Source organism: Anolis carolinensis, chromosome 4 (assembly GCF_035594765.1).
Source record: "Anolis carolinensis isolate JA03-04 chromosome 4, rAnoCar3.1.pri, whole genome shotgun sequence".
NCBI classification, from domain to species: Eukaryota; Metazoa; Chordata; class Lepidosauria; order Squamata; family Dactyloidae; genus Anolis; species Anolis carolinensis.
In genome coordinates, this window is record NC_085844.1 from 217,651,596 (window position 1) to 217,676,687 (window position 25,092).

The window sequence follows — 25,092 nt, forward strand, 5'->3', positions numbered from 1 at the left end:
GATGTCTTGGTCTAAATACAAACAAGGACTCAATGTGCAAGAGAAACAGGAAAGTAAATAGCCATGTGTTACTAAAAACAGATGTGGTGTCCGACTTCACATCTGGGTCTCTCTGCATGAGAGAGAATACCATTACAGAAAATAAGCCCCAAGCACATATGCAATACCACTCTTAATGTGGCCGTGAGTTATGGTGGTTTGTAAAGGGAAAATATTTTAAACCATCCAGAACTTGTTCTGTCTTCTAACAAACATTTTGAAAAAACAAAGCAACCCTCAAACACTCTGCTTCCCATAGATGGTTGATAGAGTGCTTGAGAGAGTCTGTGGGCGAGTGAGTGGGAGGGTGGTTCTCTCACATGGTCACTCATCCATTTGCTGACCATCTCCTTCCAAGAACACTACTTGAAACAAGAGGTTCATCACTTGACACCTGCTGGAAATGTGAAACGTCCATTCTTGGAACTGATGTGCACATGAGTCATTAATAGTTGAGCCCTTATCATGTAGGACATTGTTGTGACAAGCTTTAGAAATTGAATTTCTAATGCACTGGATGGATCCAAAGATGATGCACTGTGGGAGAGGGATGGGGAGGAAAAACATCTGCCACAAGTGGTGCTGAGGACAGCACATCAGACACTGACAGCAATGACAGTGGCATGGAGTTTTCCAATAAGGAAGATTAAAATGTTTAACTATGAAAATTTGTTTCCAGGACACTCTTGGATATGTTCTCAAGTTGTTTTCAACATCGTTTTGTAAACAAAATACTGTTTCAAAACAAAAGAAAGGGTTTATTTTCTTGTGTAATAGTTGCACTCTCCTTCTTTAAAAAAGGGAGGGTGTGTGTGACTATTAGGTGATGAAATATGGTAGCTAACAAGTCCATTTGGGCCCACTCCTTCCTCACCTGAAATGACTTCCTTTGCTCCCACCCCCTTTACTTGGAGCCCCTTGCAGACAAGCCAGGCCAAGTCCTTGTGCAGTAGAAGCCATAGCAACAGTATAACCAGGTTGAGTGGTAATTATTGCTCTCCATGAGACATACAGTACTGTTCAGCACAGACTTACCTGGACAGATGTGATGTGAGAGGCCTCAAAGAAAGAAAAGAGTGCATTGTCTGTTTTAAATTTCCTACAGACAAGGCAGCCATATTGCCTGCATCTGGTACAGACTGCTCCCACCATCCTGCTCTTAGCTTGCCATGGCTGGGGAAAGGCAGTGATGGTCCCCTGGCTGCAAAACGTTCTCCCTAGAAGGCTCATCTGTTACCTACTACACACAGTAATTTTGGCACCAGATGAAAACCTATTTTAAAAAATCATAACTTTTAAATCTGAACTACAGCTGCTTTTATCTTCTTTTGTTTCCCTGCCTTGCCATTTTGGGATTTTTGTAGCCTCTTACATTTAGCCTATAATGCAGGCATGGGCAAAATAAGGTCCAAATGCGGCCCCCTGGGTGCTTGCCTCAGGCCTTCCTCATTTTCCCTGTCCTCTTGGCAGAAGGACACGATGGGCCAAAAAGATGGGGGAGGGAGGCACATAGCAGCTGAGAGCCCTCTGAAGTGCTCTCAGCCACCATGTGTCTCACCCTCTTCCCGGCATAAGGACAGCTCAAGGAAAGCAGGCAGCAGCTGACAACCCTCCGGAGCACTCTCAACCGCCTTCTGTCTCACCCTCCTCCCAGCATAATGCCAAGAGGACAGCCTGAGGATCAGGGGAGGAGGTTTGAGGCATTGGCTGTGTGTCCCGCCTTCCTCTCGACATAAGGATGGGATGAGCAGCCCCATCCTTATGCTGGGAGGACAACCTGAGGATGAAACAGGCTCTGGCCTGACCCTTCCTGGCCCCATCCTCTCCTGGGCCATCCCCACCCAGTGTGTGCCCGGCTCCCCTCCCTCCTGGCCCAGCCCTCCCTGCCAGGCCCCAATGCGGCCCCAAGGGAAAAAAGGTTGCCCATGCCTGCTATAATGTAACAAAGATGGCTAGAGTTAACAAAAGCTCATGCAATAATAGTTTTAGGCCAGAATTCTGTATTACACTTATAGATGTATAACCTGGAGTTACAGCTATGGAGCTGATCCATATTAACAATCCTTATGTCATCACAGTTCTGACACTATTGACATGATTGTAAGTGTCCCTCCATCCAATTTTACCAGACATCAGCTAGATCAAGAGAAAGATGTCTATTCTGGTGATGTACAAGGTTGTGACAATCAGAAGTAAGACTATGGTCACACTTCTATGTTGTAACCCAATCAGCTGACAGAAATAAGTGAAAACGACATCCACTTGTTCCCCAGTAGCAATTAGAATTGACCCCCTTCTTTTGGTGCAATTGATACCTAGTAAGGTGGGGTGAGTTTTCAGGTAGGGACATGCTTCTTACTTACACATGCTTTAAGTAAGTAGTTCATGTAAATTCGAGCCAACATTTTATTCAACACGTGTTCTAGATATTTCTGGACTGCAGTTCAAATCCAGCATCTACAATGACAAGGAAAGCTGGTATTTGCAGTCTAACATCTCTATGGTCAGAGTTTACAATCTCTGCTCTAAGCTATACATGATTATAACAATAAATAAATAACCCCCTCCCTCTTGCATACACACACATACAGATATATGTATTCCTGCCAAACAATATAATATTTTCTCCCAGAAATCCTACTCTCGCCAGACACAAAATTAAAAATACTAGGAATATCAGAAGCAATATTCTAATAGGCAGAATCACAAACTTAATTCATTTGTCTGTGCTGTGAATAGATAGTTTTCTTGCATTCTGATGACAGATGGTTGGCAGTGTCTAAATTTGTTCCAGCCGATATGGCTGATTCAGAGGTCACCGGGTCGAGCAGCTTTCAAAGAAAATTGGACAGTTTTTGATAATTGCATGATCAAACAAAACCTTCATACCCAAAGGAAGAATATTGGTTGCTATGAGGCAACAACAGAAACAGATCATCACATTCATATTATTTTTATTAGCTTCCTAAAATCATGTGGTTGGTGAACATTGAGTAGATACATTTTGGTCAGTTCAGTAGATTCTTATCCACTTTGTCTGAAAAAGTCAGTCTTATAAAGTCTTATAGCAATTTGACCTCTTTGCTCACATGTTAAATAGCACCAATTGATTTAAATTACAAGAAAGAATTTTTGGCTAAATATTAAGATGAATGTGTTGGTGGTACGGGCTATTTAATAATGTAACTAGCTTTGGTACCTGGCAATGCCCAGGTCTGGGATTCTGTAATTATCATTATTAGAAGTACTCACTGTTTGTTTTGAATTTTATGAATGGTTCCATTTGAAAATGTATAAGAATATGTTTATATTACAATTCCCATCATGAACTATCATTGTCCACACCAGCAACCGCTCCAGCAACTAAAGTTGATCTTGATGGGAATGTGTGCCAGGTTTGGTCCAGATCAATCGTCAGTCGGGTTCATAATGCAGTCTGCATTTGGATGGATTGTAACTCCCATCACCCTGGGTCAATCTCCCCCAAACCCTGCCAGTATTTGAAGTTGGTCATGGTGGGTATGTGTGCCAGGTTTGGTCCACATCTATCATTGGTGGTGTCCACAGTGATCTCTGGATGTTGGTGGACTGCAACTCCAATTGTCCAGGGTCAATTCCTCCAAACCCTGCCAGTATTTTTTGCTAGTCATGGTGGTTCTCTGTACCATATTTGATGCAAAGACACTGTCATTTGAATCAAAGTGCTCTTTGATTGTGGATGAACTTTAACTCCCAACATCCAAGGTCAATTCCCTCCACCCCATCAATATTTAAAGTTGGTCATGTTGAGTATGTGTGCCAAGTTTGCAGTTCTCTCTGTATGTGGGTGAACTACAACTCCAAAATGATGGCTTGATTCCCCCATAAACCTTGTCAGTATTCAAAGTTGGTCATGTTGGGTATGTGTGCCAGGTTTGGTCCAGATTCATTGTTGGTTTGGATCACAGTGCTCTTAGTTTGTGGGTGAACTATAACTCCCAACATCCAAGGTCAATTCCCTCAAAACCCTGTCAGTATTTAAAGTGTTCCAGATTTAGTCAAGATCTATCATCAGAGGAAGTCCTGGCTCTCTGGAAGTGGGAGCCATCTTGGAAATTGCATACGAACATACATACACGCACACGCACACAAACCCAAATGTATTTTCACAGATAGATAGATAGATAGATAGATAGATAGATAGATAGATAGATAGATAGATAGATAGATAGATAAAATATAGAGATATCGATATAAATAGATAGACCAATGGGAAGGTTTGTTGAAAGTATTTGGTGAACTTACCTAATCAGTATTAAGCTTAATAATCATTGAATTATTTTTAATATAGAAAGAGAGGCACAACTATTGCTATCTCTGCCATTTAAATTTGAGTTAAAAGCCTTAAGAGAATTAAGCTTAAAAATATCACCCATGGTTTTATTTCAATCACACTCTCCAGATGTACCCATTTAGAGCTTTATGCATTTTTGAAAATCCTGTCTTGCACACTGCATCAAAACTTGTTCCATTTCTTCTCATTTCTTCTTCCTTTTCATCCATTCTCCTTACATCTCACTATTTCTTTGAATTATTGATTCCATTGTGTATTTCAGCAAAGTTCCAGGGATTTAATAGTTTCAAAATTCTGGTTTTGGTTCAAATGATGAATTGTCTATGCAATATAGAACACAGGATTAACTGGATACAAAGACCACCACAACCCCTTTCAGACTGCCCTTATTGCTGAAACATTTTGCTTTAAAATCTTTTAAGCTTGGAATTAATCTAATTTTGAGTGATTTATATTTTTAAATGTTGTGGGAACAGACAAAAGTGACTTCAAGGTGAGTCTAGGTTTTCTTGCCAACTCACCCTTTGTTAATTTTATGTACTGTACTTCGTTCTTGTAGGTGGGAATAGACTACTTTGGAAGAAACTCTTCCATGTAATTTTAAAAGCAGAAATTGATGATTTTCCTGTGGATACCTGCACTGGCAGAGAATTGGGCTTGTTGTCCTTGCAATACCTTTCAACGCTACCATTCCATGAGCCCATGAAATTGCAACCCTTAATTGTGGATTGTTGGACTTTATTGTCATGGATTCTGCAGATAAATCTACATTGTTTTGGAATTTACCAAAGGTGTGTTTTACTTACAACATGAACAGTTGCTCTTGTAATCATACCTACCAGTCAGTTCTGCGTACTCATTATTTTAACCTAGAGAATTAGCCTGTTAAGGACAACTTTAAAGACAAATCATCTTGACAATATAGGTATTTTTTTCAACTTTTTCTTATCATCATCACGTGACCTCATCACAAAGGGCGCCATTCATTGTAGCAAATCCATGGGCTCCCAATGGGGGGCGTGGAGAGCTTGTCGCTCCAAGCCCCACATCACGCGACTTACCCTTATCCCCCGGCTTCTGGCCATTGCTGGAAAGGAAACACAGGAAAGCTCCCATGTTGCCTCAGCAGCAAGGTATGTCACTTTCTCTCCTCTTTCTGGATCGAGCCTGGCTGGAAGTACATGTGCATTGTGTAATGGGCTCCATTCTGTGAGAGTAGAACAAGCAGCATCTGATGGCCTAAGTAGTCACATCAAGGGACTGCATTGCTATTTACCAGAATCTCAATTTAATTAACACCATAAAGAGTTCCTGCAAAAGTAATACTAAACAATACATTAAATGCGTTGTAACATTTTTGAACCATTATGGGTTTTTAGACATAAAATATCCACAGATGTCTCCTAATTTAGAAGATGGAGGCGAAGTCTTTCTTTGCAACACCATTTTCTCTTTGAAAATTGCTCTCTCTTTCCTTGAAGTCCCAAGAATAAACCTGTTTGCGGAGTTGAAGAAGACAATTATATTTCTATTGTAGTGCATTCCAGGGATTTGTGCAGAGTTTAATTTTCATCCAGAGATACCATAGGGGAGAATTGTGGAGCATACAATATGTGTAAAAAAAAAACATTTTATGAAAGTTGGCAAAGATGTTCTTTTAGACATTTTGAAGAACTTCAGATGTGAAGCCATCATAAAATAGCTACCAAATGGACTTCTCTCAAATGAAAAAAAGAATTCTTATTTCATAAGTTGTGCAGATTGTTAAGTGTTTGAATGCAAACAAAATATAATTTGAATCCTGCTTTGCGGGTTCACTTGCTTTGCCTATGAGTGTTCCAAAGTAGACCTTTGCTTTCAGAATCCAGGGAATCTGAGGAATGTCTCCCATGGTCTAATACTGTATGGAGACATACATAAACAACTATAACTTTTAATGAATAGTGTATGCATTTGAATCCTGACGGAAAATCTTTGACAGCTAGATTAACTGTCAGAATTTGAGACACTATTAAAACCCATGTCTTCCAGCAGGCCTACCCGGTCAATTTTAAGTTGGGAATTTTAATCTGCATTTTATCCGTGGGTTTTAACTTAGATTTTAACTCTGTGTATCTTGCTGTATGTCTTTTAATAGTGTTTTATCTCTTGTTTTAATGATATTTTATCCCACCTTGAGACACAAGGAGGCCGATAAATAAATTAATCCTTATTCTTATTACTATTACGATTACTAAACCTTACCAAAAAGCAATGAAACACTACCCCACCAAAAAAACACTGAAACAATTTTAGAGGGGACAAAAGCTGTAGGAGTAAGGCAGTAAGAAAACGCATCCCAATTTCATTGGTGGAGGCAAGCATACCTAATATAATAATAATAAATACAGTATTTATATTAAAATATCCTGGCTTATAACAAAATTACTGTTTAAAAATTTAAATGTAATACAATAGTAAAACATTTAAACAGACCAAAAACATATTAATCAATCTAACAAGTTAAACAGTTTAATACCAAACACATGAACAGATTTGGATGGTCATACCACTTTACTGGGATCCTGACATTTTATTTATTTATTTATTTATTTGCAGTATTTATATTCCTCCCTTCTCACCCCGAAGGGGACTCAGGGCAGATCACATTACACATATAAGGCAAACATTCAATGCCTTAACATAGAACAAAGACAAAGACAAACGCGGTGTTCCAAGCTGGCCTCGAACTCATGACCTCTTGGTCAGAGTGATTTGTTGCAGCTGGCTGCAGCTGGTTGCTCAACAGCCTGCGCCACAGCCCGGGCCCACCTTCACTTGTTCAAGTCTAACATGACATAAGCCATCCTTTCAACAATGCCCATACTCTTCTACCCTGAGCAAATATGTCAGTCTCTGCTCCAGAGATTAAATTGATACAGATCAGACATTAAGAATGGGAAGAAGCAAAAATCTGTTACAGAACACTTAAATCTTTGACAGATATATATTTTGAAGGTTTTTTTAAATAGGTTATCTGTTCTCAGTTCTTGTATACAAGACTCCCATATGTGGAGACAGAAATGTATGGATTCCTATAATTTATAAATGTGGACAAAAAACTATTTTTACAGAGAAATACATGGTTAAGTTAATAGAATCTTCATTTAGTATTTAGGTGCAGCATAAACTTGTTAATAGCTGGTTCCAAATTTTTGGCCCTGAACGCTATGAATTTTAACTGTCCCATCTTGATGTTTTCAAAACCTGGCAACACTGTGTTCCACTTCTTACTGCTTGACCTTTTTCTTGAGCAGTAAGACTGTAACATTTTAAAACATACTTAGATATCTGTGTTCCTAAGCAGCCCACATGAGTTGAAGAGTGTCCTAATTTGCTTCAGGCATTTCAGAGAATCCCGAATTGCCTCAGTTTGGATCACTATGAAGCAGTTTGACTATACAGTAGTTCTGGATTTTTTTTCTTGGCCAAAGTGGATGAGAATTTCTAGAGCATATTAGGAGTAATTATGATATTATAGAGATGGCAAGTCAATTGAACAAGGACCTTGGAAACTAAAATAATTAACTCTAAATCATAATTCCCACACTTTGGTCTTTTGAGTGTTTTAGTCCCCTTTCACACAGCTGTATAAAATCCACGTTGAACTGAATTATATGACAGTGTGGACTCAGATAATCCAGTTCAAAGCAGATATTGTGGATTATCTGCTTTGATATTCTGGGTTATATGGCTATGTGGAAGAGCTCTTAGACTTCAGCTCCCAGGAGCCTCTGCTAGTTTGGCCAACATTTAGGACATTTGGGAGCAAATGTCCAAAACATTTGGAGGACCAAAGTTTGGGAAACACTCGTCTAAAGTAACGTAACATTACAACCTCATCAGACGGGTGGTTTTCCCCATCTCTGCGTGCTGCTGGGACACTGCCAGGATGGAGCCCACCAGAGCCCATGAAATACACAGGGCTACTTCCGGTGGGGCTCTGTGCCAGCAGTGTGCAGAAAGAAGAAACTGGAGATGACACAGAAGGAAGCTAGGGACAGCAAGGAAAGATCATGAGATGGCAACACATGACCCATGACGGTAAAGCAGCCGAAAGACAGTTGAATCTGTCAAGTAGGAAATTTAGGTACACTTTATGCGGGAGGCTAATTTAACTAATTTACAACACCATAAAAAAAACTTCCAGCAACATGCAGGAAAGGAATGAGGAAGTACAGTCACTAGTGGACGGTGAAGCAACAGCTCCCCCGTGGCCGGAATCGTGAAGCTGGAAATGTGCTGTCGAAGGCTTTCATGGCCGGGATCACAGGGTTGTTGTATGTTTTCTGGGCTATAAGTTCTAGAAGTATTCTCTCCTGACGTTTTGCCCACATCTATGGTAGGCATCCTCAGAGGTTAGGAGTATTAGGAGAGAATACTTCTAGAACATGGCCATACAGCCTGGAAAACATATAACAACCCTGAAGCTGGAAATGTTAAATGCCTCTGTGTGTGTCTATACTGTATGTTGTTTGTCTGATGGCATTGAATGTTTGCCATATATATGTTCATTGTAATCCGCCCTGAGTCCCGTTCGGGGTGAGAAGGGCGGAATATAAATATTGTAAATATAAATAAATAAATAAATAAATAATACTTCCCTCACTATCAGCAATTTGATAGATTTGGGGAGGGGATGTTCTTGACAATAGTATCATGACTGGGAATATGCAGACTTGTGAATATGAATCATTAATGAATCCACAACTGTAGTACAGAATTCCACACATCATTTTCAAACACCATCCTCATAACTTCACAAGGGCATGCCTGATGTGACATCCCAAAGCATTATCCCAAAGTCTCCAGTTTGGCTCCTGAACCCTTCTTAGATCTCTTGATCTGACAATGCTTTTTCTGCCATGTTAGCTTTAATTGTTGGTTGCTCCTTCCTTCTCCAGGACATGCACTGCACAATGAAGATTGCGTAGTTATTTATGATTTAATACTCAACGTTTATTACTTGCTTCCATACCTCATGTCAAGACGTGATGCCAAAATATTCATCCTTGCTTTTATTTGAAGTTCTAAGTTCAAACCAGACCTTTTCACAGTTGCAACATGTTTCAGGCTTTGAATACCAGCACAGTACCTGCCAAAGCAACAGCTTTCTGTTGCTCTAACCTATATATCACTTCAGGGGTAAATGGAAAAACACGAAGTTCAGAATGAGAGCACTACATTGAAGTGTATGGGGGAAAGAGAGGGGTTGTACTTGTGGTAATCTTTTTATTTGAATGGCATACATTGTACATACTTAATGACATTGCCCAAGATCTTAGATCAGCTGCTCAGTGAAGGACAGTAGGACTCCCTTTTATCCATGGATTTGATAGCCACAGTTTCACTTCCCCATGCTCAAAAAGATGTCCTTCTTGTCCTGCAGGAGCCTGTGGATCTCTAGGATTTCCAACGTAATCATGTGATATGGTTCCAGTCCAAGTGCATTCAAAATATAAGGTTTCCTGTTATCCAACATTTCATGTAGCCACAGGGGTCCTGGAACATATCACCCATGGATATGGAGTTTGTACTGTCCATAACAGTCACCAGTGAATAACTCCAGGAATCCTGTGATATAGGGTTCTCGCCATTTATTGCCATTTTATATAATACCATGATCTGATAAGCTTAAGATGTGTATTTCCCAGTATTTCCACTATGATTTCCTTTTTCAAAGATTTGAAGATGGGTGTTCTCTGCCATAATGCTGTGGAATTTAAATGAGCTTCCCTATCCACCAGGCTTCAGTGCTGGCCATGCATGTAGCCGGGGGGGGGGGGGGGACTTCAGGGAATTGTAGTTCACCCACTCCAAACAGAATACATAACATTCAAAGACAAATAATGCCTTTTTCAATTAACCCGGGCACACCCCAAGCTAGTTTACTATAAAATCCACTACATATAATAATGTCTTGCTATACATTCATTTGAAGTCTGAGACCAAAGGTAGATAATTTCTGATCCTCCACATTTCTCCTTGGTCATGCTGGCTGGGATGAATTAAAGTGGTGGTCCAACAACATCTGCAAATCAGATTTGGGTCCGTAAGTAACTGTAGAGAGTAGAGACCTATTTTAGATCTGCATGCTCTTTCTCAATGACATACATTTCCACAAGGGTTTGCTCGACTCACCTTCCTCTTGACATATTTCTCCCTTTCTCCTTACAAGGCCAAAACTGTGCTAATATACTTTAGAACTGTCATTATTACCCAATTACAATGAGACTGAATCATGTGGTTTTGTCTGCCAACTCTGGTGATGCAACTGCTTCAAACTGGACATCTTTAAATTATAGCCACTCTTCAAGGTCAGATTATTATAAGATCAACGTTATAAGCTAACTAGTCTGCCTTAGCCCATTTATTAAATGCTTAAAGTCATTGATCTTACTAAGATGAATTGTGCCACTTTATGGTAACATGATTTCAACTAGAGCTGGACTAGTTTAAGTCAGCCTGAAACAGATATCTTTCTAGTTTAACCAGTGCACTTTTTTTCTAACCCAGACAGGGTCTCAAGGGGAACTATCAGCTGGCCCAAACTATGTTCCATATTAATAGGTGGCATTTTGCCAGGAAAATTTCCAGAAAGCATAAAAAGTAGTCCAAAAGTTATGTGTTGAAATAGACAGTGTTGGCAGAAGCTAGAGCACAGACTTGCTGTGTGTTTCATTTCCTAGAAGAAAAGCTAGTGGCAAAACTTGCTCTGGGATATTTTTGGTTTATCTCTGGGTTTTGGGGGGGGTTTTTTGGTTTTTGTTTTTTGGTTTTGGGGGGTTTTTTGCTCATCAACTGGACACCAATCAGCAGTGTAAATGCTTTTTAGAAATGCTTTGGGATGAAGCAACAGTTTTAAAGGACTTCACTCCAGAGAAGGTAATTTTCACACAATTTATATTTGGAGAACATCTGGAAGCAGTGAATCGTATAGTCATCATTTTCTAGAGGTAAAGAGGTTATGATATGCTGTAAAAAAGAAGCGCTTGGTTGGTATTCTGATTTGTGGTATTTCTTTAATTTGGCAGGCTTCTAGTATAAATTTAAGCATATTTAAGTACAAATATAAATTTGGCCTCTAATATAAATTTAAGTACATTTAAGTCCTTTAGATGTCAGGAGATGTTTGCACACTCATCATGATGGAGTGTAACCAATCAATGCATATGGATTACTATGTGTAGAATTTTCCTGGATTTATGTACTGTGTAAAAGCTGGAGGACAACAGCAATTGTATGCATATGACTATTGTTTTCAGCTTACGGTAGGTGTGTATGTATTGCCCAATCATCCTGGATTTTTTTTTTTAAGTATACATTGGATTGGACTAAGATTTAGAAATATGCTACTAGGGTAAATGGATACACACTTCATTAATGTTTCTTGCCTACTACAGCTGTTGTAAGTATTAAATAGAAATTAGGGGGCATTCTGCTGAATGGGTGGTCTGTGATGTATTAGGGGAAATCCCCAAAAACACAATGGAGACACCTTCTGCTCATGAAAGCCCATGATCCAACCTAGTACGTTAGTATGATGTGCTCATAACCTAATAATAAACACATGAATAAAAGCAAACACATTTCCTAAAAATATTAACTGTAACACTGGTGGAAAAATCTCAAAAACTTTTTTTAGAGGAGTAACAATGAATAGGGTAGAGTTATTCTTAGAACTTTTATTTAAGTCTTTGTCTTTTTCTTGGAAGAGGGGGAATTATTTTTGCCCATAAAATAGTCCACAAACCTCAAGAAAATGACTTTGCCTTCATTGCTTATAATGTGTGCCAGATTGCAAACTCACTGCAGTTATTTGGTAAAATTACTGCAGATCATTATGTAGGTATAAACTAACATTTCCAAACCTTTGATATCACAGAGGTGGCAACCAAAATATTTTAAAAAGAGCTTGTATTTGTTCAGAGACATTTTAGCCCAATATAAAATATTTGTGAATTTTTTTTAAATACGGTTTTCCTAATTAATGTGCATTCACAAAAAAAACAAAAAACCATGCACATCAGGACAGCAAAAAAAAATGGCCTTTTATGGAATCAATATCTCTCCTTTGGGGATTTCACAGTGAAAGGTTTGGTATGGGTTTATTTAACCAAAGTGCAATCTGCCATAAGTCCCCCACCCCCCACCCCCCAAAAAGAAAACATTTGAGAATTAAATTATGGCTGTATTTTATATTAAAAAGTGAAATACAAAATGGAATGAACTTGACCTTTGTTGGCTTAAGTATACCTGATAATAGGTTTGAATCCAAATGTATCAACTGTGTACAGAAGGGCTCTGAGCTGCTGTTACTGCTCCAATCTACCTTGTAGCTTTTTCAGATTGGAGGAGGGGGAAATGTGCTTATATACTGCCCTGATACCACCAATAAACCTGGATCCAGTACTAATGAAAACATTATTTCTGCTGCTTAAGGCTTTGATAGGAAAAACGGGCTTAGCATGCTGACAAAAATTTTACATTGGTAAAATCAATTGGTTTGTTGGGAAATTTTCTTTATGTGACCCAAAACAATATTGATGATTTTGCCTATGATTTGAATGAAACAAATATTTAATTTTATCCACAACCTTTAAAAATTTGTTTCACGCCAAGTTCTCTGCAAACTGAACCAAAATCACCAATCCCCCACCTCCAGTCAAAGTTTGCTAAAGCCGATCACAAATTTGCATAAAAATTGAATGTTAACCAAAGTTGGTTAAAGTTGGGTTATAAATGTGTATTATAAAGCAAAAAAAAAATCAGAAATCAAAAAGTAGTTGATGAATTGAGTCCAAAACCTTGTTACGATTTTTGCTTTACTCTTATTACATAACCCCTGTCATTATGTATTTTAGTCCCATTACATAATGCACTTTGTTATGGAAACTTTGTTATCAAGCATTGGATCTGTGTTATATAACAGACAAAAAATTACATTATAAATCTGATGCCTTTGGGCTTAAAATGAACACAAACTTCACAAAAACAAAAACAAAGCAATGAAATGCAATTATTATGGCCATTTAATGTTCTTTTTCTACATTTCTTCAACAGATGGAATCCTCCTTCAATTGCAGCATTTCCTAGATCCCAGGCACCACTATAATTAAGCCTAATTAAACATAACTGAAGCAATTACATATTATTTCCCAGTTCACTGTCCTTTCTTAATTTGTTGAAGTCATTTCCCTGTTGATTTCCCAATATGGAATTTTGGACTGTAACTTTTAGGGGGTAGGGAATTAATGAAACTGAGGATCTCACCTAAATAATAACACGATTCCTGCTAAGTTCATTTACACTGTGAAGCTTCCAGATATGTCATAATATTGAACCTATGCCAGCCCCTTGCTATAAGGTTGTCCTTTAGAGCAGGGTTTCTTAAAGTTTTTCCAGTCAAAACCCCTCTGCACAAGAAGATTTTTGGAACCCCTTTCCACCCAATAATTTTTATATGACCACAGGTATATATAATACTAGCTATGCCCGGCCACGCATTGCTGTGGCATAGTCTGGTGGTGTTGGTCATTACGCATTTGGTTGTTTTTATGTGCCCTCCTCCCTCCTTTGTACTTACTTCAGTAGTAGTTCTTGCAGTCTGTGATGTTGGTGAAGTTTCATCTTGAGTGAAGATTGCTTGGAATCAGTGTTGTCTTTGGTGTGTGGTTAAACATGATGTCAGACTGTGATGAGTGTGGTTTATCTTTTTATTGTGGTACGATTGTCTTGTTGTTTTGTTTTGAATTGTAGTATTTTGAATGTTCTGGTCATTAGTATACATTATGTCCTGAAGCTTGTGGATATACAATGTTGTCAGCGTTGGCCTTGTTGGCCAAGACAATGTTGTCTTGGTTGCTTTTGTAGGCAGGCATGTGTCTTGGTTTTAGTGGACCTGAGAGGTAGGGATGGCAGTGCTGTGTGGATAGTGGGTTGTGTGTTGTGTGCAGTTGTGTTTTGTCTGATTTCAAATGGTGAGACAACAGAGAGTGTTGGAATTTAGCAATGTAGAAGCGTTTTGTTTTTTTTTGTTTTTTAGAGATTATATTGTTCTGTATTATTATACCACAGTAATTATTTCATATTACAGTAAAGTCTCACTTATCCAACATTCACTTATTCAGTGTTCTGGATTATCCAACACAGTCTGCCTTTTAGTAGTCAATGTTTTTGTAGTCAATGTTTTCAATACATTGTGATATTTTGGTGCTAAATTCGTAAATACAGTGGTTACTACATTACCGCACATTGAATTACTTTTTCTGTCAAATTTGTTGTATAACATAATGTTTTGGTGCTTAATTTGTAAATCATAATGTAATTTGATGTTTAATAGGGTTTTCCTTCATCCCTTCTTATTATCCAACATATTTGTTTATCCAACGTTCTGCCGGAGTGTTTATGTTGGATAAGTGAGACTCTACTGTATATTTATAATCTTATATTATCTGCTTAAAACTGGATTATATGAGGCTCCTTCTACACAGCTGTATAAAATGCAAACTGAAGTGGATTATATGGCAGTGTGGACTCAAGATATTCCAGTTCAAAGCGGATAATATAAGATTATAAATGGGTAATATAGATCTGTGGAAGGGCCTTGAGTCTACACTGCCATATAATCCAGTTCAAATCAGATAATCTGTATTTTATAGGTTTGCTAGGAGACAAAGTGGGAGGAGCTTACCCTTCTAACTGACAGCAATGGGGAAAAAACAGTTATTCCTCTCCCTCTAATTAGGACTTTATTTTTCTTGGGGGTTTTTTCATGTAAAAACACAGACTGGATGACCACGTCTTTTGTGGCCAAATTTGGTGTGATTTGATCGTGTAGTTTTGTTGTTCAAGTTAAGGGGGAAACTATCAGAACATTTTATATATATAGATGTTTATTATTATCATTACTATTATTACTATTATTATTACTTATGTATGAATTGAATTTCAAATACATTTCCTAAAATACACTTTGTTTGATTATAGTTTCTATTCAGCTAGCAACCAGTATCTCCTAGTACAGTGGCCCTTTAAAAACTGTAGAAGCCTGACCATAGTAATCACAATTGACTACATGTTCTCGGACAACATTAAAAACAGTGAGACATCTCAATAGACATCTACAAGATTACACTCTAAACATGAGGAGAAATATAGAAAATCATATATTGGTATTAAAAGAAGGTTTGTCTTGCTTTTTTTTGTTAACATAAATCTTCTGGAAACCTTTGCAGGAATATTGCACTACCTTTGCCAATATGAAAGCATTGCCATTTTTCATTCTAATAACCCCCCTCTTTCACTCAGCAACTTTTCCTTCTTTGGCCTCAGACTGAATTGAGTGGCTGGGTTCATTATCGAAAGGATGAAGCAAGAAAAATTGGCCCTTTTTATATAAAAATGACTTTTACATTTTACCAGCAGACTTAAGGAGAAGTGAATCCAGCCGTTTTATGGGGTTTTTTGGAAGCTTAGGAACTTAAGAGGGCGGAGCCCCCAGATGGCATAGTGGACTAAGTGACTTGAAGGTTGGGTTGCTGACCTGAAAGCTGCCAGGTTCGAATCCCACCTGGGGAGAGTGTAGATGAGCTCCCTCTATCAGCTCCAGCTCCATGCGGGGACATGAGAGAAGCCTCCCACAAGGATGGTAAAAATATCAAAACATCCGGGCGTCCCCTGGACAACGTCCTTGCAGACGGTCAATTCTCTCACTCCAGAAGCAACTCCGGTTGCTCCTGACACGGAAAAAAAAAAACTTAAGAGGGCAGAGAACTGTTAAAATCATGATTTAAACGTTATCCCTTGGAGACAAGGATAAATCAAGAAACAACTAGGTTTCTGCTGTACAATATTGGTGATGAGTTAGAAAGGAAGGGAGGCAGGCTGAAATTCTACTTGCCTAAATTCTAGCTTATATGAACTGCCCCTTCCTTTCTTTTTTGTGAATAGTTATTAAACTGTGAACAGTTACTAAAGTACTGTATGTTTTCTTCCCCCCCCCCCCCCCCCCTCCACCAGAATGGAATATAGGAACATTTTCCTTGGCTTTCTCATCTGCTGCATTTTGGTTATAACCAGTAGCTCTTACATGATATTTGAGGAAAAGCAGAACACGAACAACAGTGCAGTAAATAATAACAAAATCAAGTTCCCGGATCTTCCACACATCTCCATAGTAGGTCAGTAATATCTGTCTGTCTGTCTATCTGGTTTTTTTTTTAGTAAAACTGGGAAAATTGATAATTTAATCAAAGGCTTTTGAAACACCGGATTCTTTACAAAGTAGTTCAGCCCTCATGATCCCAGATTCCCAACTTTCACATTTTTGAAAAAGAAAAATGTTTTAGTCCTTAAACAACTGAAGGTACAACATGAAATGTTCACTCTTCTCATTTACTGCTACAATTTCTCATTATCTAGGCAATGAATGGTGCATTTAGTCATGGTGAACTATGTATAAGCACAGAAATACACAGAGAAAGAAAGATTCTCTGGTCCAAGCTTTTCCAGCTAGAAATCTTCATACATTCCTTGTATTCTGCCCATAACAAAAACTGAATAATTAAAATATCTCTTCCCTCCCAAGCTGATTAATGTAAATTGGAGACTCATGGCAGGGTCCTGAGATCCAGCAATTCTAATGGCCTCATCAGATGGGGCTTTTTCTGGCAGCATATGCCAACTGAGCCCTAGATGATCCATGGAGCCCTCCTGCTCCCATCTGACAATGCAGAGGAACTTCTGGCAGAGCTTCATGGGTCATCTAGAGTGGAGCCAGTGAATGCCACCGCAGTGGCAACACAGAAGCCTTCTCATGTTGCGCAGGTCAAGCTTCCACCTGTGAGATCAGCTTCCTGTCAACCTGGTAATGCAGGGCATGGGGCGATAGGTTGCCAATGCCCTGATGTTGGTCACCGAATCTGCCATGACACGTGGTGATTCTGGTGGCCCGTGTGACAAGGTCGTAAGTTGTCTAAGCCAAGGACTGGCCTTCTGAAATGACCTAAAAAGAGCAATCACCCATTCAGTAGTTAAGCTGGCTAGCATAATATCACCTGGGCAAACCCTTTTGCCACATCCTAAAAACCACGCCTTGAAGCAATATTTATGCCAGTAATAGGCACCAACTAGATTCTGCCATGCTAACTATTTGGGATAAGCAGAGGTAGAAGATACCATCCCTTGAAATGGGCCAATTCTAAATTTCCAGTTCAGGTGCTTATATTCCATAAATGGGTTGTTAACTACTTAGATCTGGACAAGTCCTGTACCCATCTTTATGTTTACAGCGAAATCATGACAATCCTACCCATGCATTTCTCATCTTTAAAAAGAAGCACTGAAGCAATGGAATAACTTTTCCGGACTACTCAAACTGAACCCATATGAACTTGACCACATCACAGAGTAACGGGATGAGTAACTCAAAACATCAAGGCTAATTTTTATAAAGGCACTTCATAGACATGCTGGGATTAATATGAACACATTTGTTATTAGCCGTCTGAGAAGAAATAGCTAATTGAATCAAATTTCAAGAAAAGTAACTTTAATCTTAGGTATTCAAACAAAATATGGTTTTCATAATAACCTGAAATGAGTATTATCTCAGAGTACAGTTCAGCCAAGTTACGACGTGTCAGTCCTTTTAGGTACTTCAAACTAAATCACAGAATAATGAAGAAATGCAAAAGCATACTCCACAGTTCAATGAGAAACAGTTTTATTGTTCCTAAATCAAGATGCTGTTAGGTATAACCTACTCACATCTAAATTTCCCTGGGGATGCAACTGAGTATAAAATAATAATAATAAATTCTGTAAATACATCTTAGCTAATACCTTGTTTACTGAAATTGAGATGATGTCCAATATTGAATTTTGAGAGGGAGGATTTCAGAGTCACCTATGTTGGTTAACTGGCAATTGTCAATTGCACAAAGCTGTCTCTCCTTTATGGTTCAGTATATGATATATTATTACACTCCATGCAAAACCAATCTTCTTTATGGCCAGCAATATAATTCACTCTGGAAAAATAAGAAAGATTTATTTATTTATTTATTTACTTACTTACTTACTATACTTATACCCCACTCTTCTCAACCCCGAAGGGGACTCAGAGTGGCTTACAGATTATGGCAAAATTCAATGCCGCATTGTACAAACAAAAAATAAGTATAACATATCAAATTATAAGACAATTAAAAACATATAAAATGCAATAAAACAGGTTAAAATATATTACTGAGTGCCATCATTGTTATTCAAGTTGCTACATTCATTCGGATCATTATACTCTCCAAAGGCCTGTGTGTAAGTCCAGGTCTTTAATCTTTCCCTGAACACCAGCAGGGAAGGAGCCAATCTGATCTCACTGGGAAGGGAATTCCACAGGTAATGGGCCACCACTGAGAAAGCCCTGTCTCTCATCCCCATCAATCGCGCTTGTGAAGGGGGTGGGACTGAGAGCAGGGCCTCCCCAGCTGATCTTAAGGCTCTAACTGGCTCATAAAGGGAGATGTGTTCAGTCGGGTAAGTTCGACCAGAACCATTTAGGGCTTTATAGGACAAAGCCAGCACTTTGAATTGAGCCCGGTAGCAAACTGGTAGCCAGTGGAGCTGACTTAACAGAGGGATTGTACGCTACATGTACACCGCTTCAGTGAGAAATCTGGCTGCCGCCCATTGGACTATGTGGAGCTTCCGGATAGTCTTCAAAGGCAGTCCCACATAGACCATGTTGCAGTAATCTATTCAAGATGTAACAAGTGCATGGACCACCATGTTCAATTCTGGCTTCTCAAGAATGATACACAGTTGCTAAAGTTAGTTTTTCTACAAATAGTCATTGTCTGTCATTGAATTTTCAGGGTGTTGATGTTCTCAGTCTTGCAACACCAGGACTAGTCCTATGTTAGAACATCTATGCAAGACTCCCTTACACACATGGATGTCCTTCTTCAGGCACTGTGAGCACTTATATTCCATTTCTCTTTCCACAGTGCCCAAAAGGCACCTGACTTACTGAAAAGCTTCCGAAACCACTCCACAGAGCCATTCCATGCTTCACAGCAATCTGGCAGGCTGATCTAAAGGTGGTTCCCTGAAATTAGGCTGAGGGATGCAGTTTGTAAAATGCTACACAATATTCATGGCTTATCTTCATACGAGTATAACTGTGAAAAAACAAATTCCTAACTCTCATGAGGCAACAAAGATGAATTTACATATATTAGAAGCAAGGATATGTAAAAGATCAATGGGGAATGGCTTCAGCAATAACACTGAAAAGGGCTGTGAAAAGATACTTCATTATCAGCACTATTAAATTCTTGAGATTACACAAATAGCCAGATATCTATATCGTTTTGATGACAAATTCTTTATGTAAAAGAGTGAGACAATTTCAACTAGTAGGGCAAAGCAGAATTAGAGCAGTCTGAGGACTGCAAAAAAAAAAAAAAACTTAACCCTTGTAAGGCACATCAGACACAACATTACTGATGAAGGGCACATACTCCTTTCCATAACGAAAAAGGGAAATGAGTTTATAATGCAAGGTGATTGAACTGTGTATAAATTTGTTAAGGCTTACCAAGAACTGCTCTTATTGTTTCTCTGTTTAAGAAGCAAGAAGTTTCTGCCAGTGCTCGTCTTCTTGCTCTTCCTCATAATGTTTACAGGTAAATGCATTTTGTGATTTGATGTTAGTTCTTTACTTCATCCCTACAGATTTCAGCCCATGAAAGTGTGTCATCTTATTTGGTTATCTCTTTAGTTTATTTAGACATACTGAAACAGAGATGGGTGGTGGCAGCCATGTTATGTGTCATATAAAATCAAGATAAGTTGAAATACTGGGAGTAAACTACATGCTACCTGTCATGCTCCCACAGAGGCTTTTACTGTTTTCTTTATTGAGCCTCAGTTTTCCCTTTAGCTAGAATAGGTTCAGTTCCTTTTTGTATAGCTTTCTGTGGGAGAGAATCTTCATTAGACCCTGTTCTTTCATGAAACCTCCCAGAGACAGAGCTTGCAGTCCTCCTCAGCAACTTCTTTGCAGCCAGTCAGTCTAAGGGTGCCAAGGAGCCTAGAGTCTGCAATATCTTCCACATCAAAGGTTAAAGAAACTCCTTCAAAGTTTGAAAAGCCAAATGTTAAAGAAATTAAATTTAAGATTTGGAGAAACAAGTTTGAAGGAACCAAGTCTGCAGTTTAAACAAGAAAAGAGACTTAACAGGAGATGTTAACAGAAGTCAAAGCCAGATAAAGGACACAAAAAAGAGGCTGGAAAGGGGATCTCTTTGGAAGAAATCAAGTAGTCGGGCTCTGGGAGGTGTTAGGGTACTGATCTTCAATACAATGAAATTACTCTTTTGTTTACTGTTACACCTTTTATTATGAGTTTCCAACTCTGTTCTTGGCAAGAATAGGGCACCTGAGGAGAGTTAGCTCAGAGGGACAGAACACTACCAATAGATATGGGGGTCAGTGAAGCTGTGGTAATTTTTACAAAATTAAATAAAAGTTTGTTGAGGAATTACTATTTCTTTGTGTGTTTTTTTTAAAGATTTAACCAAAACCTCCCTGAAGTTAAGTAGGAAAGAAGCTGAGAAGAAGAAATCTGTGAAGGTAAGTGCTTGTCCTCAAAAAGCTAGTATGGTTAGAGTAGTTCAGGGAATTTGCAATGATGAGTTACATAACATCTAGTTTTACATTTCTATGGTTAATAGAGCATATTTATACCACCAACATAATATTACTTCTAGGTTTAGTTTCCTTCAATGATGATAGTTTCCCTACAACGCATAGGAGTTGTAGTTAGATGAGGCTGCTGGAAATTCTCCATTTGCCAGAGTAAAAGTGCCAGCGTGAAAACTGGAGATGGCTCCTGTCCCCTTAAAGATTCTATAGATGGAATTTTAGCAGGTGTTTCATGTTACCTGGTTGCATGACAAGCAAGACCTATGGAAACTGTGTCTTCTACACAACTACTAAAGGTACTAGCACTGTCTCCAGTTGTCACCCTGGCAGCTCTACCTAAGAAACCATCTTTGGGCATGCTGTGAGTTGACTAAGAAGGCTAAATGCCCTGCTCCCAAAACTGAAGACCTCAAGATTCCATAGGACATAACATGGCCATTAAAATGGAATAACAGCTCAACAATTACAGGAAGTGGCTGACATTGCTAATATAATACCAGATGAAATGCCCAGGCATTTCAAATGTGGGCTTTATTGCAGGATTTTTATGGCTGTCTTACTATGAATACTTCACTTTATTTGTAACCTGATTTCATTCATATTTTATTATTATATTCTATCACTAATTTTGATGCATTAGATAAATTAATTTGGGGATTTTTTAAATCAGTGGTTATAGATCTATATTACAAATGTTTTTGAACTGCAGTTCCCACATTTCTCATCATTGATTAGGCCAAAGCTGGGCTATTGGGTGTTGCAGTTCAATAGCACCCAGAAGACCACATGAATGCTACTGCTGGTGTAAATAAATACAGAAGAAGTGCATGTGATCAGAATATAACCTACCTACGTCTTGATGAAAACTCTGACTTGAACATAATTCCAAGCAAGATTCACCATATGTGACCAAACAGAAATCTATCTGATTGTTAAAGCCAGAGAGTTAACTTGGAGTGAAAGAGGGGATGAGTGATGATTTTAGTCAAAGATGGACTAATATCTCAGGTAACAAATTACCAGGGAGAGGGAAAGATAGAGAGAAAAATAATGCAAGTTAACTGCCAGGACCAATGAAATGGAAGCTTGGTGAAGGACAGACTTCATGGAAAACCTGTCTCTTTTCCTCTCCCTCTCTCCAATAATACCTGCCTCTATTCAAAATAAGAAAAACATCCAGGATTTAGATAACTTGTTGTATTTTCTCATGTTTTTTCTCCTCAGAAAAAAGTTCAGCAAAAAAAGCCTCCCCGACCAAGACCTTCACCTGCTCCCAACTGTGTGCCTACTTGGGCAAGCTGCAAGTCCTCATCTCGTCCATGCTGTGATTTTTGTGCTTACTGTTACTGCCGACTATTTCAGACAGTCTGCTATTGCCGAATGGGAAATCCAAATTGCTAAACGAAAACCAGGAATCTCACTGAGACTCAGGACTCTGTTCCATGGTAGGGGTGGAAAGGAGGGGAGTATCATATTACCATGACGTTATGTCCCATAGCGTTATAAAGGACATCTTTCTGTTTGTCATTCCTTTTCACATGTTGTCCTTTCTTGTCAGTTTTACCTAAATTATCAATTTTCAGATTCATCCTATGAGCCAGTGTAGTCCCCACTCACCTCATTTTAAAAGGAAAAAGCTTTGGGGGAAAAACTTATGGGATACTGGATTTTCCCCTCGGATCCAGGTACTCTAGAGTAGACCCAAGCAACTGATCTTAAATATGACATCACTTGAGGAGAAACCTGACTTTCCCCTCCAATCCCTCTACTAGAGCAAACCCACGCAGCTGATCTTACACCAGGCCCCACTTGAAGGGGAACCCAACTTTTCCCTCCGCTCCAGCAACTCTGTAATAGACCCAAGCAGCTGATCTTATACCAGACCCCACTTGGGGGACACCTGAGTTTCCCTTCAATCCAGCAACTCTGCAATAAACGCAAGCAGTTGATTTTACACCAGACCCCACCAGAGGGAATGACCATGCCAGGCTCATGAAGCAGGATTCTGGGAGAAAAATGTCAGTGCTTGGTAGGTGTCACCCTTTACTCCTCACCACTGAAGCGATTCAACCTGGGCAAATTTGACAGCTCCTATCCCACACACGTTTGGGTGTTTTCTCTAGTTATATCCTGATATCTGACGTCTTCTCCTCCCTCCCTTTTTTATGACTGTTTCTAATGGTTCTCTAACAAATGGGGTGATGGCGACAGGGGACAGGGAAAAGGCAGAACTACTTAATGCCTTCTTTGCCTCAGTCTTCTCAGAAAAAGAAAGCCATCTTCAACCTCAGCAACACAGAATGGATGAAGGATTGGGGGAAATCCAACCCCAAATAGGGAAACAAGTTGTCCAGGAACACTTGGGCTCTCTAAACGAATTCAAGTCCCCAGGGCCAGATCAGCTACACCCAAGAGTACTGAAGGAACTAGCGGAAGTTATTTCAGAACCACTGGCAATTATCTTCGAGAGTTCTTGGAGAACGGGAGAAGTCCCAGCAGATTGGAGGAGGGCGAATGTGGTCCCTATCTTCAAGAAGGGAAAAAAGAACGACCCAAACAATTACCGTCCGGTCAGCCTCACATCAATACCAGGCAAAATTCTGGAAAAGATCATTAAGGAAGTGGTCTGCGAACACTTAGAAACAAATGCGGTCATTGCTAATAGTCAACACGGATTTACCAAAAACAAGTCATGCCAGACTAATCTGATCTCTTTTTTCGATAGAGTTACGAGTTGGGTCGATACAGGGAATGCTGTGGATGTAGCGTACCTGGATTTCAGTAAGGCCTTCGACAAAGTCCCCCACGACCTCCTGGCAAACAAACTAGTAAAATGTGGGCTAGACAAAACTACAGTTAGGTGGATCTGTAATTGGCTAAGCGAACGAACCCAAAGGGTGCTCACCAATGCGTCGTCTTCATCATGGAAAGAAGTGACAAGTGGAGTGCCGCAGGGCTCCGTCCTGGGCCCGGTTCTGTTCAACATCTTTATTAACGACTTAGACGAAGGGTTAGAAGGCACGATCATCAAGTTTGCAGACGACACAAAACTGGGAGGGATAGCTAACACTCCAGAAGACAGGAGCAGAATTCAAAACGATCTTGACAGACTAGAGAGATGGGCCAAAACTAACAAAATGAAGTTCAACAGGGACAAATGCAAGATACTTCACTTCGGCAGAAAAAATGGAAATCAAAGATACAGAATGGGGGACGCCTGGCTTGACAGCAGTGTGTGCGAAAAAGACCTTGGAGTCCTCGTGGACAACAAGTTAGACATGAGCCAACAATGTGATGCGGCTGCTAAAAAAGCCAATGGGATTCTGGCCTGCATCAATAGGGGAATAGCGTCTAGATCCAGGGAAGTTATGCTCCCCCTCTATTCTGCCTTGGTCAGACCACACCTGGAATACTGTGTCCAATTTTGGGCACTACAGTTGAAGGGAGATGTTGACAAGCTGGAAAGCGTCCAGAGGAGGGCGACTAAAATGATTAAGGGTCTGGAGAACAAGCCCTATGAGGAGCGGCTTAAAGAGCTGGGCATGTTTAGCCTGCAGAAGAGAAGGCTGAGAGGAGACATGATAGCCATGTACAAATACGTGAAGGGAAGTCATAGGGAAGAGGGAGCAAGCTTGTTTTCTGCTGCCCTGCAGACTAGGACACGGAACAATGGCTTCAAACTACAGGAAAGGAGATTCCACCTGAACATCAGGAAGAACTTCCTCACTGTGAGAGCTGTTCGACAGTGGAACTCTCTCCCCAGGGCCGTGGTGGAGGCTCCTTCCTTGGAGGCTTTTAAGCAGAGGCTGGATGGCCATCTGTCGGGGGTGCTTTGAATGCGATTTCCTGCTTCTTAGCAGGGGGTTGGACTAGATGGCCCATGTGGTCTCTTCCAACTCTACTATTCTATGATTCTATGATTCTAAATCCTGAAGGAGCTGTCAGGAAGTTCCCCTGTATCGTGGCAAGAA

At 39.5% G+C, this 25,092-nt stretch overlaps 1 protein-coding gene across 3 annotated transcripts in view; it reads left to right on the forward strand.

The window, feature by feature from the left end:
- asip (agouti signaling protein) overlaps positions 1 to 22,648 on the forward strand; it is a 55,904-nt gene extending 33,256 nt beyond the window's left edge. For 2 of the 3 annotated variants that reach the window (XM_016993412.2, XM_016993410.2), the window contains exons 2-4: positions 16,433 to 16,593; positions 20,988 to 21,049; positions 22,346 to 22,648. In XM_016993412.2, coding sequence (XP_016848901.1) covers positions 16,434 to 16,593; positions 20,988 to 21,049; positions 22,346 to 22,522 — 399 coding nt within the window. In that variant the 5' untranslated portion in view covers position 16,433 and the 3' untranslated portion in view covers positions 22,523 to 22,648. Of the gene's footprint in view, positions 1 to 11,055; positions 11,297 to 16,432; positions 16,594 to 20,987; positions 21,050 to 22,345 lie in introns of those variants that run through there. The other variant, XM_016993413.2, reaches the window with a different exon arrangement.
- The last annotated feature ends 2,444 nt before the right edge of the window (positions 22,649 to 25,092 follow it).